The following is a 14,328-nucleotide window of genomic DNA, read 5'->3' on the forward strand; positions in this document are numbered from 1 at the left end:
GAAATGAAAAAAAGGATGGGACACAAGGATAATAGGGTCGACAAATTTTGATTGCCACAAGAAAATGGGAGGCATGGGCAGGATCGGGCAATTTAGCCTCCTGTGGGGGAGCACAAAGGTTCCTACTCCGGGAGGATAGCACAGCAGGATTCTATGACGTGCAAGGAACGTGGCATCTTTCCCAATACGGTTCACCACTATGGTCAGGTTTTCCCTATGATAGCCTGACAACTCCAATATGTAACACACCAGGGGTACTCCATTCCACCACCTGGGGCACACAACCCAGTTCCTCTGTGGGCAGAGCGCCTAGCCCCCGTCTAGGTTTCTGAGCACTGTTTAGTCGCTTTTGACTCGGCTTAAAGGCTCTCAAAATAGTAGAGGTTCTGAAGTCATCAAGGCAAAATCGCAAAACTTGATGATGAACAGCGTCTAAAATTTTGAAGATTAGATTTATTTTTGCGGAACCATACACAATAGATCCATAGCCAAGTTAAGACCTAACTAAAGATCTATATACGTTTAACAAAAAATTGAAGTATCAGCACCCTAATCGGTACTGGATACGATTTTTAACATATCTAGTGCCTTTAAACACCTGGATTTAAGTAACTTGATATAGGGAAAAAAAGAAAGTCTACTGTCAAAGAGTAAACCAAGAAATTCTGTTTCATTTACTATTTTGATTTTATTATCATATGCACATTTCGCTTTCGACTAAAGTGCATACCAACAGTTTTAGATGTAGAAAACTTTTTACTAAAGCCCATTTCCCAATTCAATTTAGGCAACTGCCTTTCAATATTACCCATATTTTGTCCTCTGCAGCAGATCAGAAAGTCGTCTACATACAGGGAACCATCAATATTGTCTCTCAAAAATTGGGCTAAACTATTTATGTCAATACAATTCCATCTCCTGCTACTTCTCCTATGAAAAAGTTGAATTTACTCTTAACATTAAAATAACAATCTGACAAAAAATCAGATAAGGAGAGAAAGTCTTCCTTTCAACCCCATATCGAATATATCTTTTAAAATGCCATATTTCCACGTCTAAATCGAAAAAGACAGACACTACGTGTTACTTTTTTGGTTTGTTTGTTTGTTTGTTGGGGTTAAACGTCCGAGCAGCAATATTTCAGCTATATTCAGACGACGAACATGAAATTGATGATAAAATGAACATGAAATGATGATGAAATGAAAGAAGGGATGGAACACAAGGACAATTAAAAAAAAATACGGAGATGTGGGTAGGGTCGGGTAATTTAGTCTCCTTTGGCGGAGCCCTATGGTTCCTACTCCGGGAGAATACCACAGTAGGGTTCTTTAACGTGCGAGGAACGTGGCATCTTTCCCAATACGGTGCACCACTTATCAATATTTCGATAAATGTACACCTTTGAATTTCTGTTTATGTAATAAAGTTGTCATTATTATTGAAACCATTGTTACTCATCGTATATATTGTATTAGTTTCTGATTTTTGTACATTACGCTACTTAGATGTTAATGACTTTGACAACTTAAGTATTACTAAAGCTGTTTTCATATGGTTTAGACCTGTGCAGGTCCGGTGCTAAGCTTGTCGTAAAAGGCGACTTAATAGTGCACAGAACCTTAGCCGGGGGGCTAGGGCGCTCTGCCCACAGAGCAACAGGGTTGTGTGCCCCAGATGGTGGAATGGGGTACCCCTGGTGTGTTACATGCTGGAGTTGTCAGGCTATAATACGGAAAACCTAACCGCAAACCATAGTGGTGCACCGTGTTGGGAAAGATGCCACGTTCCTCGCACGTTAAAAAATCTACTGTGGTATTCTCCCGGAGTAGGAATCATAGGGCTCCGCCCCAGGAGGCTAAATTGCCCGACCTTACCCACCTCTCCCTATTTCCAGTGGCAATAAAAATTTGTCGACCCCATTGTCCTTGTGTCCTTTCCCATTTTTCATTTCATCATCCACTTCATGTTTATCGCCTGAATATAGCTGAAATATTGCTGTTCAGGCGTCAAACCCCAACAAACAAACAAACAAATCATATGGTTTACTTCAAACTACTTACTAACACAAAATCTTTCCTTGTCTTTAGTGAGTCAGTCCTTCATAAAGAGGTAAAGGAAGAATATAGCAAAGTTATATAGGGATTATTGTCCAGTTGGTTTCCATCTTCGATTTCTAACTCAACTTAAGTATTGTTTAAATTAACACATACATATTCAATTTTATATATTATCTAGATTCTTTACAGACGTCTGACTAAAACCACCTTCAGGCCAGAGACTTTTTCGTTGATGCTGGACCCCGTACAGGTCCGGGCGTCAAAAGAATATGCCTGCAGCAGCGCTAAACTTGTCTTAAAAGGCGACTAAAAAGTGCTAAGAAACCTAGACGGGGGATAGGCGCTCTGCCCACAGAGCAACTCGGATGTGTGCCCCAGGTGGTGAAATGGGGTACCTCTGGCGTATTGCATTCTGGGGTTGTCAGGCCATAAACTGACAACAAACAATAGCGGTGGACTGTGTTGGGAAAGATGCCACGTTCCTCGCACGTTAAAGAACCCTGCTGTGATATTCTCCCGGAGTAGGAACTTTGCGCTTCCCCACAGGAGGCTAAATTGCCCGACCCTTCCCATCCCTCCATTTTTGTAGTGGCAATCAAAATTTGTCGCCCCCATTATTCTTGTGACCCATCCAATTTTTTCATTTCATCATCATTTCATGTTCATTTTATCATCCATTTCATATTCATCGCCTTAAAATATAACTTAAATATTGCTGCTCGGGCGTTACACCCCAACAAACAAACAAACAGTATTATTGATTCGAAACTTCAGTTATTGCCAAAATGGTAAAAAGTATAAGTCAAAATCATCAGCATCAAACTGTAATATTTTATAAAATAAGCGATAGGCAGTTTGTGTTTGGTAAGAAGAGAGCACTGTGAGGGTCAATATTCTTGAATTTTCATTTTTACCTTTCGAGCAGCCCCAGCTATAACTGTATGTGATTATTTTTATGTCGACAAATATTGATTGCCACTAGAAAAAGGGAGGGATGGGTAGGGTCGCCTTCTGTGGCGGAGCGCAAATGTTCCCACTCCTATCGCCCCGTGCAAGTCCGGGTGTCAAAAGAAAAGGCCTGCAGTAGCTTGTAGTACAAGGCGACTAAATAGTGCTCAGAAACCTAGCCGGGGGCTAGGCGATCTGCCCACAGAGCAACTGGGATGTGTGCCCCAGGTGGTGGAATGGGGTACCCCTGGCGTGTTACATGCTGAGGTTGCCAGACTATAATACAGAAAACCTGACCGCAAACTATAGTGGTAAACCGTGTTGGGAAATATGCCACGTTCCTCGCACGTTAAAAAACCCTGCTGTGGTATTCGATAGGAGGCTAAATTGCACGACCCTACCAATCCCTCCCTTTTTCTAGTGGCAATCAAAATTCATCGACCCCATTATCCTTGTGTCCCATCCTTTTTTTCATTTCATCATTCATGTTCATTTTATCATCCATTTCATATTCATCGCCTGAATATAGCTGAAATATTGCTGCTTGGGCGTTAAACCCCACAATCAATCATTCTTGACCATATCCGACAGCATTTACTCGCGTTTCATGACCACACTCGTTTTTATTTGATAATTTGAATTCAAGATTTCAAATGAGCTTACACGGATTAAATTAGCTTTGTGCATTCTCATTGAATCTGCAAACGAGAACATGCGCACGCTTTTCATGTATCAAAAGTAAGTGTTCCGCGTGCAAATTAATTGACTCATTTTGTGAATTCCAAACGTTATGTTTTTCACTGTCCGTTTGGGTGTTTGGCTCACCAGAAGTCACTTGATCTGAGTTACCAGCATAACCTTCAGTGTCAGGTTCTCCAAAACAACGTCTTCTTGTCTCCTTTCGCATACAATGTACGCAATTGTCAGAATAACGATTGGCGGCTAAGACCATCGGGATTCCTGTATATTCGACCTGCTCTATGCATAACCATAATCTTAACTGCCACGCACTTCGAGTCAAATGTCCTAATGATTCATTGATATTATCAACCGTCGGAGGGATGCTAAGTCCGTAAGGACAGTGTTTTTTTTACCTTCAAGTAATGATGGAAATTCTTAATAGTACTACAAATCGCTGGAATCACTTTTCGGATGACACAATTATTTGATTCCTATTAAGAAAATGTCATACGTCTTGTCGAAATAAGCTATAACCTTTTGAGACAATTTTGTTGCCTTTCTCCGTCAATTTGTTCAGGGGGTTTTCAAGTCTACAACAAAACAATACAGTTCATAATAAAAATGAAGGTTTGACAGATGTATAACCATTTCCGGCATAATAAGTTGATAACTGGCATTCCAAGAGACTGCAATCGTCTACCTGAAAAGACAGTAATAAAATTTACAAACAAATTTACAAACCCCAGAGCTGTCAACCTTTCAAGATGCCAATGTGTGAGATTTGGCTTAAGTTGGAAAGATCAAAGGAAAATGCATCCAAATCAACTTCAAAATGTGTGAGAGTGAAGGAAATATATCATGTACATGTACAATATTGGTAAAATTTTATCAATGCATAAACACTAACATTTACCCCTGTTTGACAAACTTTTACCCCTGTAAATAAATCTGTTTAGTGTCTACAAATACATGTACATGTATACACTATACGTCATAGTACACGGACTAAATGAGCAACTCGGACTCCAATCGGAAACAAAGACGATCTATGTACACAATGTAGTAAACCGAAAACAAAGACGATCTATGTACACAATGTAGTAAACAGAAAACAAAGACGATCTATGTACACAATGTAGTAAACCGAAAAAAAATAATTACATATAAAAACTAAAAATACGGAAAAAAAGACGTAACACAAAACCCTAAAGCACTTGCAATATGAACTCTCAACAACAAAAAAACAGTAACTTAGCTTAATTTTTTCAGGTGTTGGTCAAATCAAAATCTATTGAATATATGATAAAATCGTCCAGGTACACTCTACGTAAGTTAAACCTATAAAGATCTTTTCAATAAGTCTCTTGAACGTGACTTCCTAAAATTGCATTATTAACATATAAATCAACTACTTTTTCGCGCTTTCGGAAAGCACCTCTGACATATTTTCAATAGTCTCAAAAGTTGCCGATTGGAAGATGGGTGACGTAATCAAAACTTTTCGTTTTTAGCCAATCATATGGCGGCTTCAATTTCACTATAATACAATCAGAACATCCTATCTTAAATTATCTCAGCTGGTGATAACTATACTCGAAAAGGTACATTATGGGAGATATAAGTCACTTCAACATAAACAACTTTCAAAAAGTAAGAAATGCAAAACTTGCTTGTATGAAACATATCATCAAAAACAAAAGCGGGAGCGGTGGTTTGTATTACAATATCATATATTATTTACCTAAATTTACAGTGGCAAAAAACACCGAGGATTCGTCCCTTGAACTAAAAACGGGAACTATAATTGTGTTGGTCCTTTACATAATTTGGTACACAAAATATCGGTGTTGGCTGTGGCTTCCTATATCAACATTTAATTACCGGTGTTAGTATTACTGAATAAGGAAGTGTCTTCTGTGACTTTTGTAGTTTTATGTAAGCGACAAAATGATTTTGCCAAGCAACACTCTTCAACACCTTGGTATTACCTTACTGAATGACACTTTTCAGACAATGGATCCAAGAAAGATATTATATTTGAAAATAATGTCCGTTGACATCAATTTATAATGAAAACAGTGTATGAAAAAACCTTGCCCTGAAATTTACACATGCTTCAGTTCATATTTTTTCGACGAATCGATAGAAGGTCCCTTGATGGCACTGTTTGTGTCAATCAAATGCAATATATGTGTTTATTGTTTGTTGTGATCACGCTGTTCGTCCGTCACAAATCGTGTCCGGGCTGTAACTTTTTCTGTCTTTCGATGTGTACTTTTTATATTTGGCATGTGGGTTGATCACATCAAGATGACCTCCGTGCAGGTCCGGGTGTGAAAAGAATAGGCCTGCAGCAGCGCTAAGCTTGTCGTAAAAGGCGACTAAATAGTACTCAGAACCTTAGCCGGGGGCTAGGGCGCTCTGCCTACAGAGCAACTGGGATGTGTGCCCCAGGTGGTGGAATGGGGTATCCCTGGCGTGTTACATGCTGGGGTTGTCAGGCTATAATACGGAAAACCTGACCGCAAACCATAGTGGTGCACCGTGTTGGGAAAGATCCCACGTTCCTCGCACGTTAAAGAACCCTACTGTGGTATTCTCCCGGATTAGGAACCATAGGGCTCCGCCACAGGAGGCTAAATTGCCCGACCCTACCCACCTGTCCCTATTTCTAGTGGCAATCAAAATTTGTCGACCCCATTGTACTTGTGTCCCATCCCTTTTTCATTTCATCATCATTTTATGTTCATTGTATCATCAATTTCATGTTCATCGTCTGAATAAAGCTGAAATATTGCTGCTCGGACGTTAAACCCCAACAAACAAACATAAAGATGATGTGTTGTATACCATGAATAGTGGCCTTTGACCTTGAACTTTGACCCGAAGATCAAATTACTATTTTTCCGTGGCATCTTTCGATGTGGGCTTTTGATATTTTGATGTTTATTTTTTTTTCACAAATTTTTGTCCAAGCTGTAACTTTTTGTCTTTGATGTGGGCTTTTGATATTTGGCATGTTGGTTGATCACCTAAATCAAATAAAATATAGACCTAATTGTCAAGGCGGGGCGAGATGCATTCCATTTTGATGATTTGCAGGTCCGGGTGTCAAAAGAATAGGTCAGCAGTAGCGCTAAGCTTGTCGTAAAAGGCGACTAAATAGTGCTCAGAAACCTATCTGGGGCTAGCCGCTCTGCCCACAGAGCAACTGGGATATGTGCCCCACGTGGTGGAATGGGGTACCCCTGGCGTGTTTCATGCTGGGGTTGTCAGGTTATAATACGGAAAACCTGACTTCAAACCATAGGGGTGCACCGTGTTTGGAAAGATGCCACGTTCCTCGCACGTTAAAGAAACCTGCTGTGGTATTCGATAGAAGTGGGAACCTTTGCGCTCCGCCACAGGAGGCTAAATTGCCCGATCCTACCCATCCCTTCCTTTTAACTTGTGGCAATCAAAATTTGTCGACCTTATTATCCTTGTGTCCCATCCCTTTTTCATTTCATTATCATTTCATGTTCATGGTATCGTCCCTTTCATGTTCACCGCCTCAATATAGCTGAAATATTGCTGCTCGGGCGTTAAACCCCAATAATCAATTAATCAGTCATTTCAATGATTTCTAATTAAAACGGAAATAAAGTTAATGTATAGCAACACTGAACGTTGCGGAAATACATTACATTATGAACGTAATCGCTGTGAACAAGATCGGTTTAGAAACTAGTGATTGTTGTTTTTACTTAACCGTACCCAAAACTAAATTGGATAATGTGGCAACTGTGCTTATGTTTGTTCCTTCTTTTTAAAGGTTAGTAGAATTAATTTTGCTTCCTAGTTGTTTATTTTGTCTTACTTTGCCTAGTTTTCAGCGATATTTTTCACTATATATGCATTTATTATACCACTGCTCAGCACCAGTTAGTTCAAACGATGAAATGTTCATGGTGTTTGTCAAATGAACTCCTTTTCACTAATGCCCTTCTTTGTCTCATACACATCTCGTGAAGCGTTTTGGAATACGTGTTGTTAGCAAATAGAAATTGACTATGATGATAATTAATTTATAATAGCTTTGATAAATTTTTAAGATTGATATTAAATTTGAATATATATTCGTTGTCCATAGCAACCAACATTTTACAAATGCCCTACATGAAAAATGAAAATTTTTTGTTCCTTGTCAGTACATATTCGAATGACTCATAAAAAATATACATGTACATTCACTTTGAAATGTGCATCCATTTCCTGATAAATACCAACTAGAATGGTGATGTTAATGAAAACAATATTCAATTTAAAAAGATTGATTGATTGTTGGGGTTTAACGCCGGAGCAGTTAAATGATGATGAAATGAAAAATTGAATGGGACACAGGGATAATGGGGTCGACAAATTTTGATTGCCACTTGAAATAGGGACAGGTGGGTAGGGACGGCCAATTTAGCCTCCTGTGATGGAGCTCTGTAGGTTTTTTCCAGGAGAATACCACAGAAGGGTTCTTTAACGTGCGATGAATGTGGCATCTTTCCCAACACGGTGCACCACTACGGTTTGCGGACAGGTTTTCCTTATTATAGCCTGACGACCCCAGCATGTAACACGCCAAGGGTATCCCATTCCACCACCTGGATGGAGCACATGTCTCAGTTGCTCTGTGGGCAAAGCGCCCTAGCCCCAGGCCAGGGTTCTGAGCACTATTTAGTCGCCTTTTACGTCAAGCTTAGCGCTGCTGCGGGCCTATTGTTTTACCACGCGGTCCCGCACGGGGCCAATTTACAAAGACATCTGTTTTTTTAGTCATTTGCTTCAAAGATGTTTGTGGTGTTGGTTATTAATTACCACATTAATTTCAGTTGCTCAAATTTTTAAAGTTTACAATAGATAAATCTATTGTTTTTTTACGTTTTGATGGAACATTACAAGCATCGCCATACATAAAAAGTACGAAATTTTAATGTAAAGTGGATCTGTCGGGGAACTCACTGACTGATAATCTTACATATTAATCCCTCGAATTGCCGCTTTTTGCAAACAATAATTACCATGCTTTATAAGCATACAATCCAAGTCATTCAGATAAAGTTTCGCCAAGATCCATTTAACGGTTTGTGAATTGCATTTACAAGCTTTATAACCAGTAGATTCAAATTGTTGAACTCTTAAAATGAATTATCTCCATGTCTCGGATAAAATAGTTCATAAATGGTATAAGGAGAATGGATATGCTGAATATGTCAAAGGAATAATAACCCCTATTGGATGAATAATGTCAGATCAAGACCACCTATGTGTCTTCAATGAACGACGAGAAAATCCTCACAGTACTGAATAGGCTGCTACTAGCCCCAAAACAACATTATGCACAGATACAGCAAAATAGTTGCCTCTATATACTCCAGCAACATAAAAGTAAACTGAAAGTGAAAACGATATAAGACGCACAGAGGCGAAATATTCCATACATATAGAAATTCTCCAATGACGATTGGAGTTAATCCGTCTTCGAAATCAAGTTTTGTTCTGTTATTGACATGTACTATTTTAATGCCCTTCTAGCTTGCCATTTCACAAAGGTAGAAATCATCAAAGATGTTACCAGAGCTGAAGTAACCTCTGTTAACTACCCAAATTCGTATCCGCCAAACGTTGATAAGGAGTGGCACATTACCCATGATTATGGCCGCTGGATTATCACAATTGTTGACATGTTTTTGGAAGATTCTACGGACTGCACCAAAGACTTCCTTGAAATCATCGAAGAAAATATCATGTAGGTATTTACAATATACTTAATAGAAATAGTAATGCATATAAATCCTAGTGTATGTTTTAGTTCAAAAAGAAAATCGAAGGACGGATGCAACAAAGACAAAATAATCAAAAGAAAAAAAAAACAATTATAAGAGTTATCTTAATTATCGATTGAATTAAGACACCATGTGTAAAAGCGCTAACTGCTTTTCTTGGAACAGCCAACTAAGTGCTCGAAGTCAAAAGATATGTTGGGGTTGGAAAGCTTAATAGGAGAGAAAAAGCATATATTCCATTTAATTAAGTACATACCATCTCACATGGTTACACTCACTTGCAATATGAAGGACACGACAGGCAGAGCGGGGTATACTTACCCTTCCGGAGCACCAGATGTCCCTCCCGATATTTTTGGGGAGATCATATCGCTAGTGCTTTATTTTCTTTTGTGTTATATGCAGTCCATTTTATTCGGTTCGCTTCATTGTGTATGTAGATCGGCTTTGTTTCCTGTTTTCGCGTTCTGGTCATGTATTTGGATTTTTAAACACTTCGGGTATTTTATTTTATTTTTTTGCCGATATAAATGATGCGTGGAATTATTTAGGTCAGTTTATATATTAAAGAATTATAAGAATCAAAATGTTTTCAGTGATATTTTACATTGTTCATCTTCATTTGATGAAAGTAAAAGGAAAGAGACAATAAAAGTTTCTTGTGTTTTTCTAATATTCTCATTTTTAATCTTTAAATATTCAGACAACCAAAGAAATTTTGTGGGTTTAAGACAAAAATGCAAATCGTGACGTCATGGTCTAGCGTCAAGCTGCGCTTCCATACAGACGACAACATTCAGGGTCGAGGCTTCAAACTAAAGGTAGAAAGAGTTGTGGATGATGGTATGTACATTTGTTTATTAAAATATACATTCTTATTTAGTTTCCTAATTACCAGTCTTGATATAGATACAAAAATGACAGGCTTTCTTGATATATATTCATCAAACCCAAGTTTTTCAGTACTTGAACTAAATATTATTTTTGAATTCAATGAAAAGCTTATAAAGTTGATATTGTTTTTTTAAATTAATAAAAACCTTATAAAGTTGATTAAATGAATTTTTTTATCTATAAATTTCATCTGCACCAATGTACAGGAAAAACCTGGATCGATCTTTCCCACACTGTGCTTATTGAGAAACAAAACGAGGGAACGTAAAGGGCTTTGTAGTATGAATTGTGCACTTAAAATTCAGAACTTGAACCGCGATGCGAATTCGTATTAATGTTTCTATTGATGTCAAAAAGACAGTATTTAGGTTTTTCCTTAATCCTCTGTTGTTTATTTTTTTAATCTTAAAAATGCTGTCACCACAATGTACTTTTCAATTCATTCGATATTGCATGACATATGCTATCATACGTTATGCCAAAGCTTGTCGTAATTACGCAGCTTTTTTGTACCTAGACTTCTACAATTAGGCTTTAGGAACAGGGTTATATTGTTACAAGGTTGGTCATCAATACAGAGCAGCTCTACGGGTGTTTCTGGAAAAGCAAAGGACGCTTACCCTACCGATGCACCTGCACCTTGCTCTCAGTTTCTAGTGGAGTCCGAGTTGCTCATTCACGTGTGTTACTTAGTATGTATTATTTTGGTTATTTTATGTTCTTTGTTATGTCTTTGTCCCTGGATAACATTCTTTCGATTAACGCTGGAATCTTGGTTCCCTTGATTACTTTTTCTTAAATTGTACATATAATTTTAGAGGCAGAACAGGAGAGATTGCGCAGAGACTGTAAGTTTTGAATGATAACTTTGTTTTACATACACTAATGAAAACAATTTAACAAAATTGTAATCTTTGTGATAGATTTTTGTTTGTTTTATTGTGCTGTATAAATACAATTTAAATCGGTTGTAATCGAAGAGCTTACTTTTTAACTGATAAATATGAAATATGATTCTTTAACTTACCTTGGAACATGGGACCGAGATATTTTGTAATATGTTTTTAAAGTAGCATTTCAATGATATCAAATAATATAAAACATGTCATATGAGAAGCCAAAATATATTTAGAACAGACAAAAAGCTTGAAAAAAAGAAACACATTGTTTTCATACGCAAGCCTTTGTTTTTGATAGGCTTTCATTCGGTATTGAGGGTGACTTGGTAGATACATTCCTTTTCACCATGGTAACGGATGAAATATCTATTTTTCAATTCCATAGATTCGATGTATTTTGTTCGGAACTACATTATTTGATAGAATCAAAACCAATAATAAAAGATCTGAATCAATGTATTTATTTTAAAGTTCTCCTAAGCCCCCTTTTCTGAAGGGGTATGGTCTCACCTTCTCTGTGCATATTCCGAATGACACATGATATCCCTTTAAATATATAATGATTCTTTTTCATTGTTTGCCTTTAAACAGTAAAAAACGAAAGGGAGCTTGCTTCCATATTTCTTTGAAATCACTGTGTACCAAAACTTATCAAAACCCATCGAATACCAATGTTTTATGTTAAAATCAAATCGTGTGTACGGACAGAAAGACAGCGAGAATCAAAACAGGCATATCAAAAAATTAATTTATTATATAATAAAAGTATTCATTTAAATGTTCTTACGATACATTTTTGCATATTATTTGATGTTTTCTTTCACTTTGCAAACATAGTATCGTAATTCATTCGTAATTCATCGTAATTTCTAGATTCGACTTCGGTTACTTGAACGCATTTGAAGCTAATGATCCTACCTAGTGCAAATATTGTTAGATAAGAATCCGTCTTAATTTGCCGGTTTCCTGTGTATTCTTAAACATATTTAAATTTTTATTAATATAGCTGCCAATGCTTTTGTACACAACTCAGTAGATGAACTACATTGGGAATTTGTAGTACTTGCGACAATTGTAGGAAGCACGTTAGTCGTTTTTTCCGGACTCATAATCTTTTTGATCTACGAGATGAGAAAGAAGAGACTTAGACAACAATCAAATCATATGAACAATATTGTCTTCCAGTGGCCCCCAAGTCAAAGAAGAAACTCTAAATCTTACAAGAGGGCGCAGAGCAACTCGTCCACTGCTCCACTTGCCAATGGGAGAAATATGTGTTAAATTTTTATTCTCCCGGTTTCAGAATTCTGCGTAATATACAAATTTTACCTGCCTAGACTGCTTGTAAAATGATGAAGTATGTCATTTCGTTAAGTTATTTCAGAATGACAATTTTACTCTTCTTAAATCAATTAAGCAGGTATTATAGTAAGCTTGATCGTCATGGAGCGCTTTGGAGAAGTAGGTCTACAGTTGATGGTATGAAATTATTTATAGTTCTAGTCAAATCTTGATTTTTTTTCCGATTGTAACGCTTCAAACGAGATGTTCGTTTCATCTCGAACTGGTCGCTATAGATTGAGAGTTTTATGGAAACAAGAGGAGTACGTTTACTTATCAGTTCACGTAATAATGAAGCTGAGTCGTTTGATTCTATATACATGATTAGAAAACAAAAACGATTAAGGAAGAGAAGAGTTCATACTTGATTGCAGACGGAAAAACACTAGTTATGTATTGTAAATGTATGCTCTTTTTCCATTACGGTTGTGTAAATAGTGTTCCAAACGATCAAAACATTTACACATCATACTGTTTACATCACACCATCATGATGAACAGTTTTTTGTTTTTATTTTGTTTTTGTTTGTTACTTTGATTCGATTTTATTTTGTTTTTGTTATTTTTCAACTACTTTTACGGTGCACTTCAAGACACATTTTTTAGTACATTTATAATTCTGTATGTATAATTTAGTACATCTAAAATTCTATATAATATTGCATTTGGTTTGGCTCCGCCTTATACTAAGTCAATTAAACATTTGTGTCCTATATTACCATGAACTTGAAGGATAAATAAAATAAATAAATAAAAATATTTATACACTATCTACTTTACCCGTGATATAAAACTTTACAACCCAATGACGTACGTATGTAATTGATTGATTATTGGGGTTTAACGCCCGAGCAGCAATATTTCAGCTAAATTCAGGCGATGAACATGAAATGGATGATAACTTTAACATAAAATGATAATAGGATCAACAAATTTTGATTGCCACAACAGAAAAGAGAGGGGTGGGTAGGGTCGGGCAATTTAGACTTCTGTGGCGGAGCGCGAAGGTTCCTACTCCTATCGAATACCACAGCAGGGTTCTTTAACGTGCGAGGAACGTGGCATCTTTCCCAACACGGTGCACCACTATGGTTTGCAGTCAGGTTTTCCGTATTATAGCCTGACAACCCCAGCATGTAACACGCCAGGGGTACCCCATTCCACCACGTGGGGCACACATCCGAGTTGCTCTGTGGGCAGAGCGCCTAGTCCCCGGCTAGGTTTCTGAGCACTATTTAGTCGCCTTTTACGACAAGCTTAGCGCTGCTGTAGGCCTATTCTTTTGACACCCGGACCTGCACGGGACTGTACGTATGTGGATTGCTGGTCTAGATGTATTGTTTTGTGGAACATATAATCGATTTTGAGGGGGCAACATTTTCATTTACTATCGACTTGAACGTGGATTGATTAGAAGACCTTAACCGAGTCTGCCTTTTTTTTTAAATTATTATTATTATATTTTTTTGGTATGTCAGTCATTTACTGTAAACGTACAAATTTCGCTTTGTACTAATTTTCGCTATTTTTGCGTTAAGCAGAAAATCGAAAGCAATAGTACAAGCGAACTTTAACACTTGATAACGCTAACCATTTTTTTAAACCGCGAAAATTAATTCCCGCAAATGTGTTCACTTGAGAGAATTGCCAAATTTAGCAACCTTTTTGAATTGATTTTTAGGTGTGTTT

At 37.3% G+C, this 14,328-nt stretch overlaps 1 protein-coding gene across 1 annotated transcript; it reads left to right on the top strand.

Moving 5' to 3' along the window:
- Window positions 1-7,343: 7,343 nt before the first annotated feature.
- On the top strand, window positions 7,344-13,409 carry LOC148606390 (uncharacterized). The gene is made up of 5 exons (XM_088545564.1): window positions 7,344-7,503; window positions 9,255-9,468; window positions 10,209-10,348; window positions 11,218-11,247; window positions 12,305-13,409. Exons 1-5 carry the CDS (start codon window positions 7,464-7,466, stop codon window positions 12,577-12,579), a joined length of 699 nt encoding a protein of 232 aa, XP_088401690.1. The 5' UTR covers window positions 7,344-7,463; the 3' UTR covers window positions 12,580-13,409.
- The last annotated feature ends 919 nt before the right edge of the window (window positions 13,410-14,328 follow it).

This window comes from Perna viridis, chromosome 9 (assembly GCF_037379345.1).
Source record: "Perna viridis isolate PV_CMFRI_1.1 ecotype Kerala chromosome 9, ASM3737934v1, whole genome shotgun sequence".
NCBI lineage: Eukaryota > Metazoa > Mollusca > Bivalvia > Mytilida > Mytilidae > Perna > Perna viridis.

Excerpts from the sequence above, each read along its gene's own strand:
- LOC148606390 (XM_088545564.1), top strand. The coding sequence starts at position 7,464 with ATGTGGCAACTGTGCTTATGTTTGTTCCTTCTTTTTAAAG. Across the intron at positions 9,469-10,208 it reads ATCATCGAAGAAAATATCAT|ACAACCAAAGAAATTTTGTG; the intron begins GTAGGTATTTAC and ends TTAAATATTCAG. Across the intron at positions 10,349-11,217 it reads AGAAAGAGTTGTGGATGATG|AGGCAGAACAGGAGAGATTG; the intron begins GTATGTACATTT and ends ATATAATTTTAG.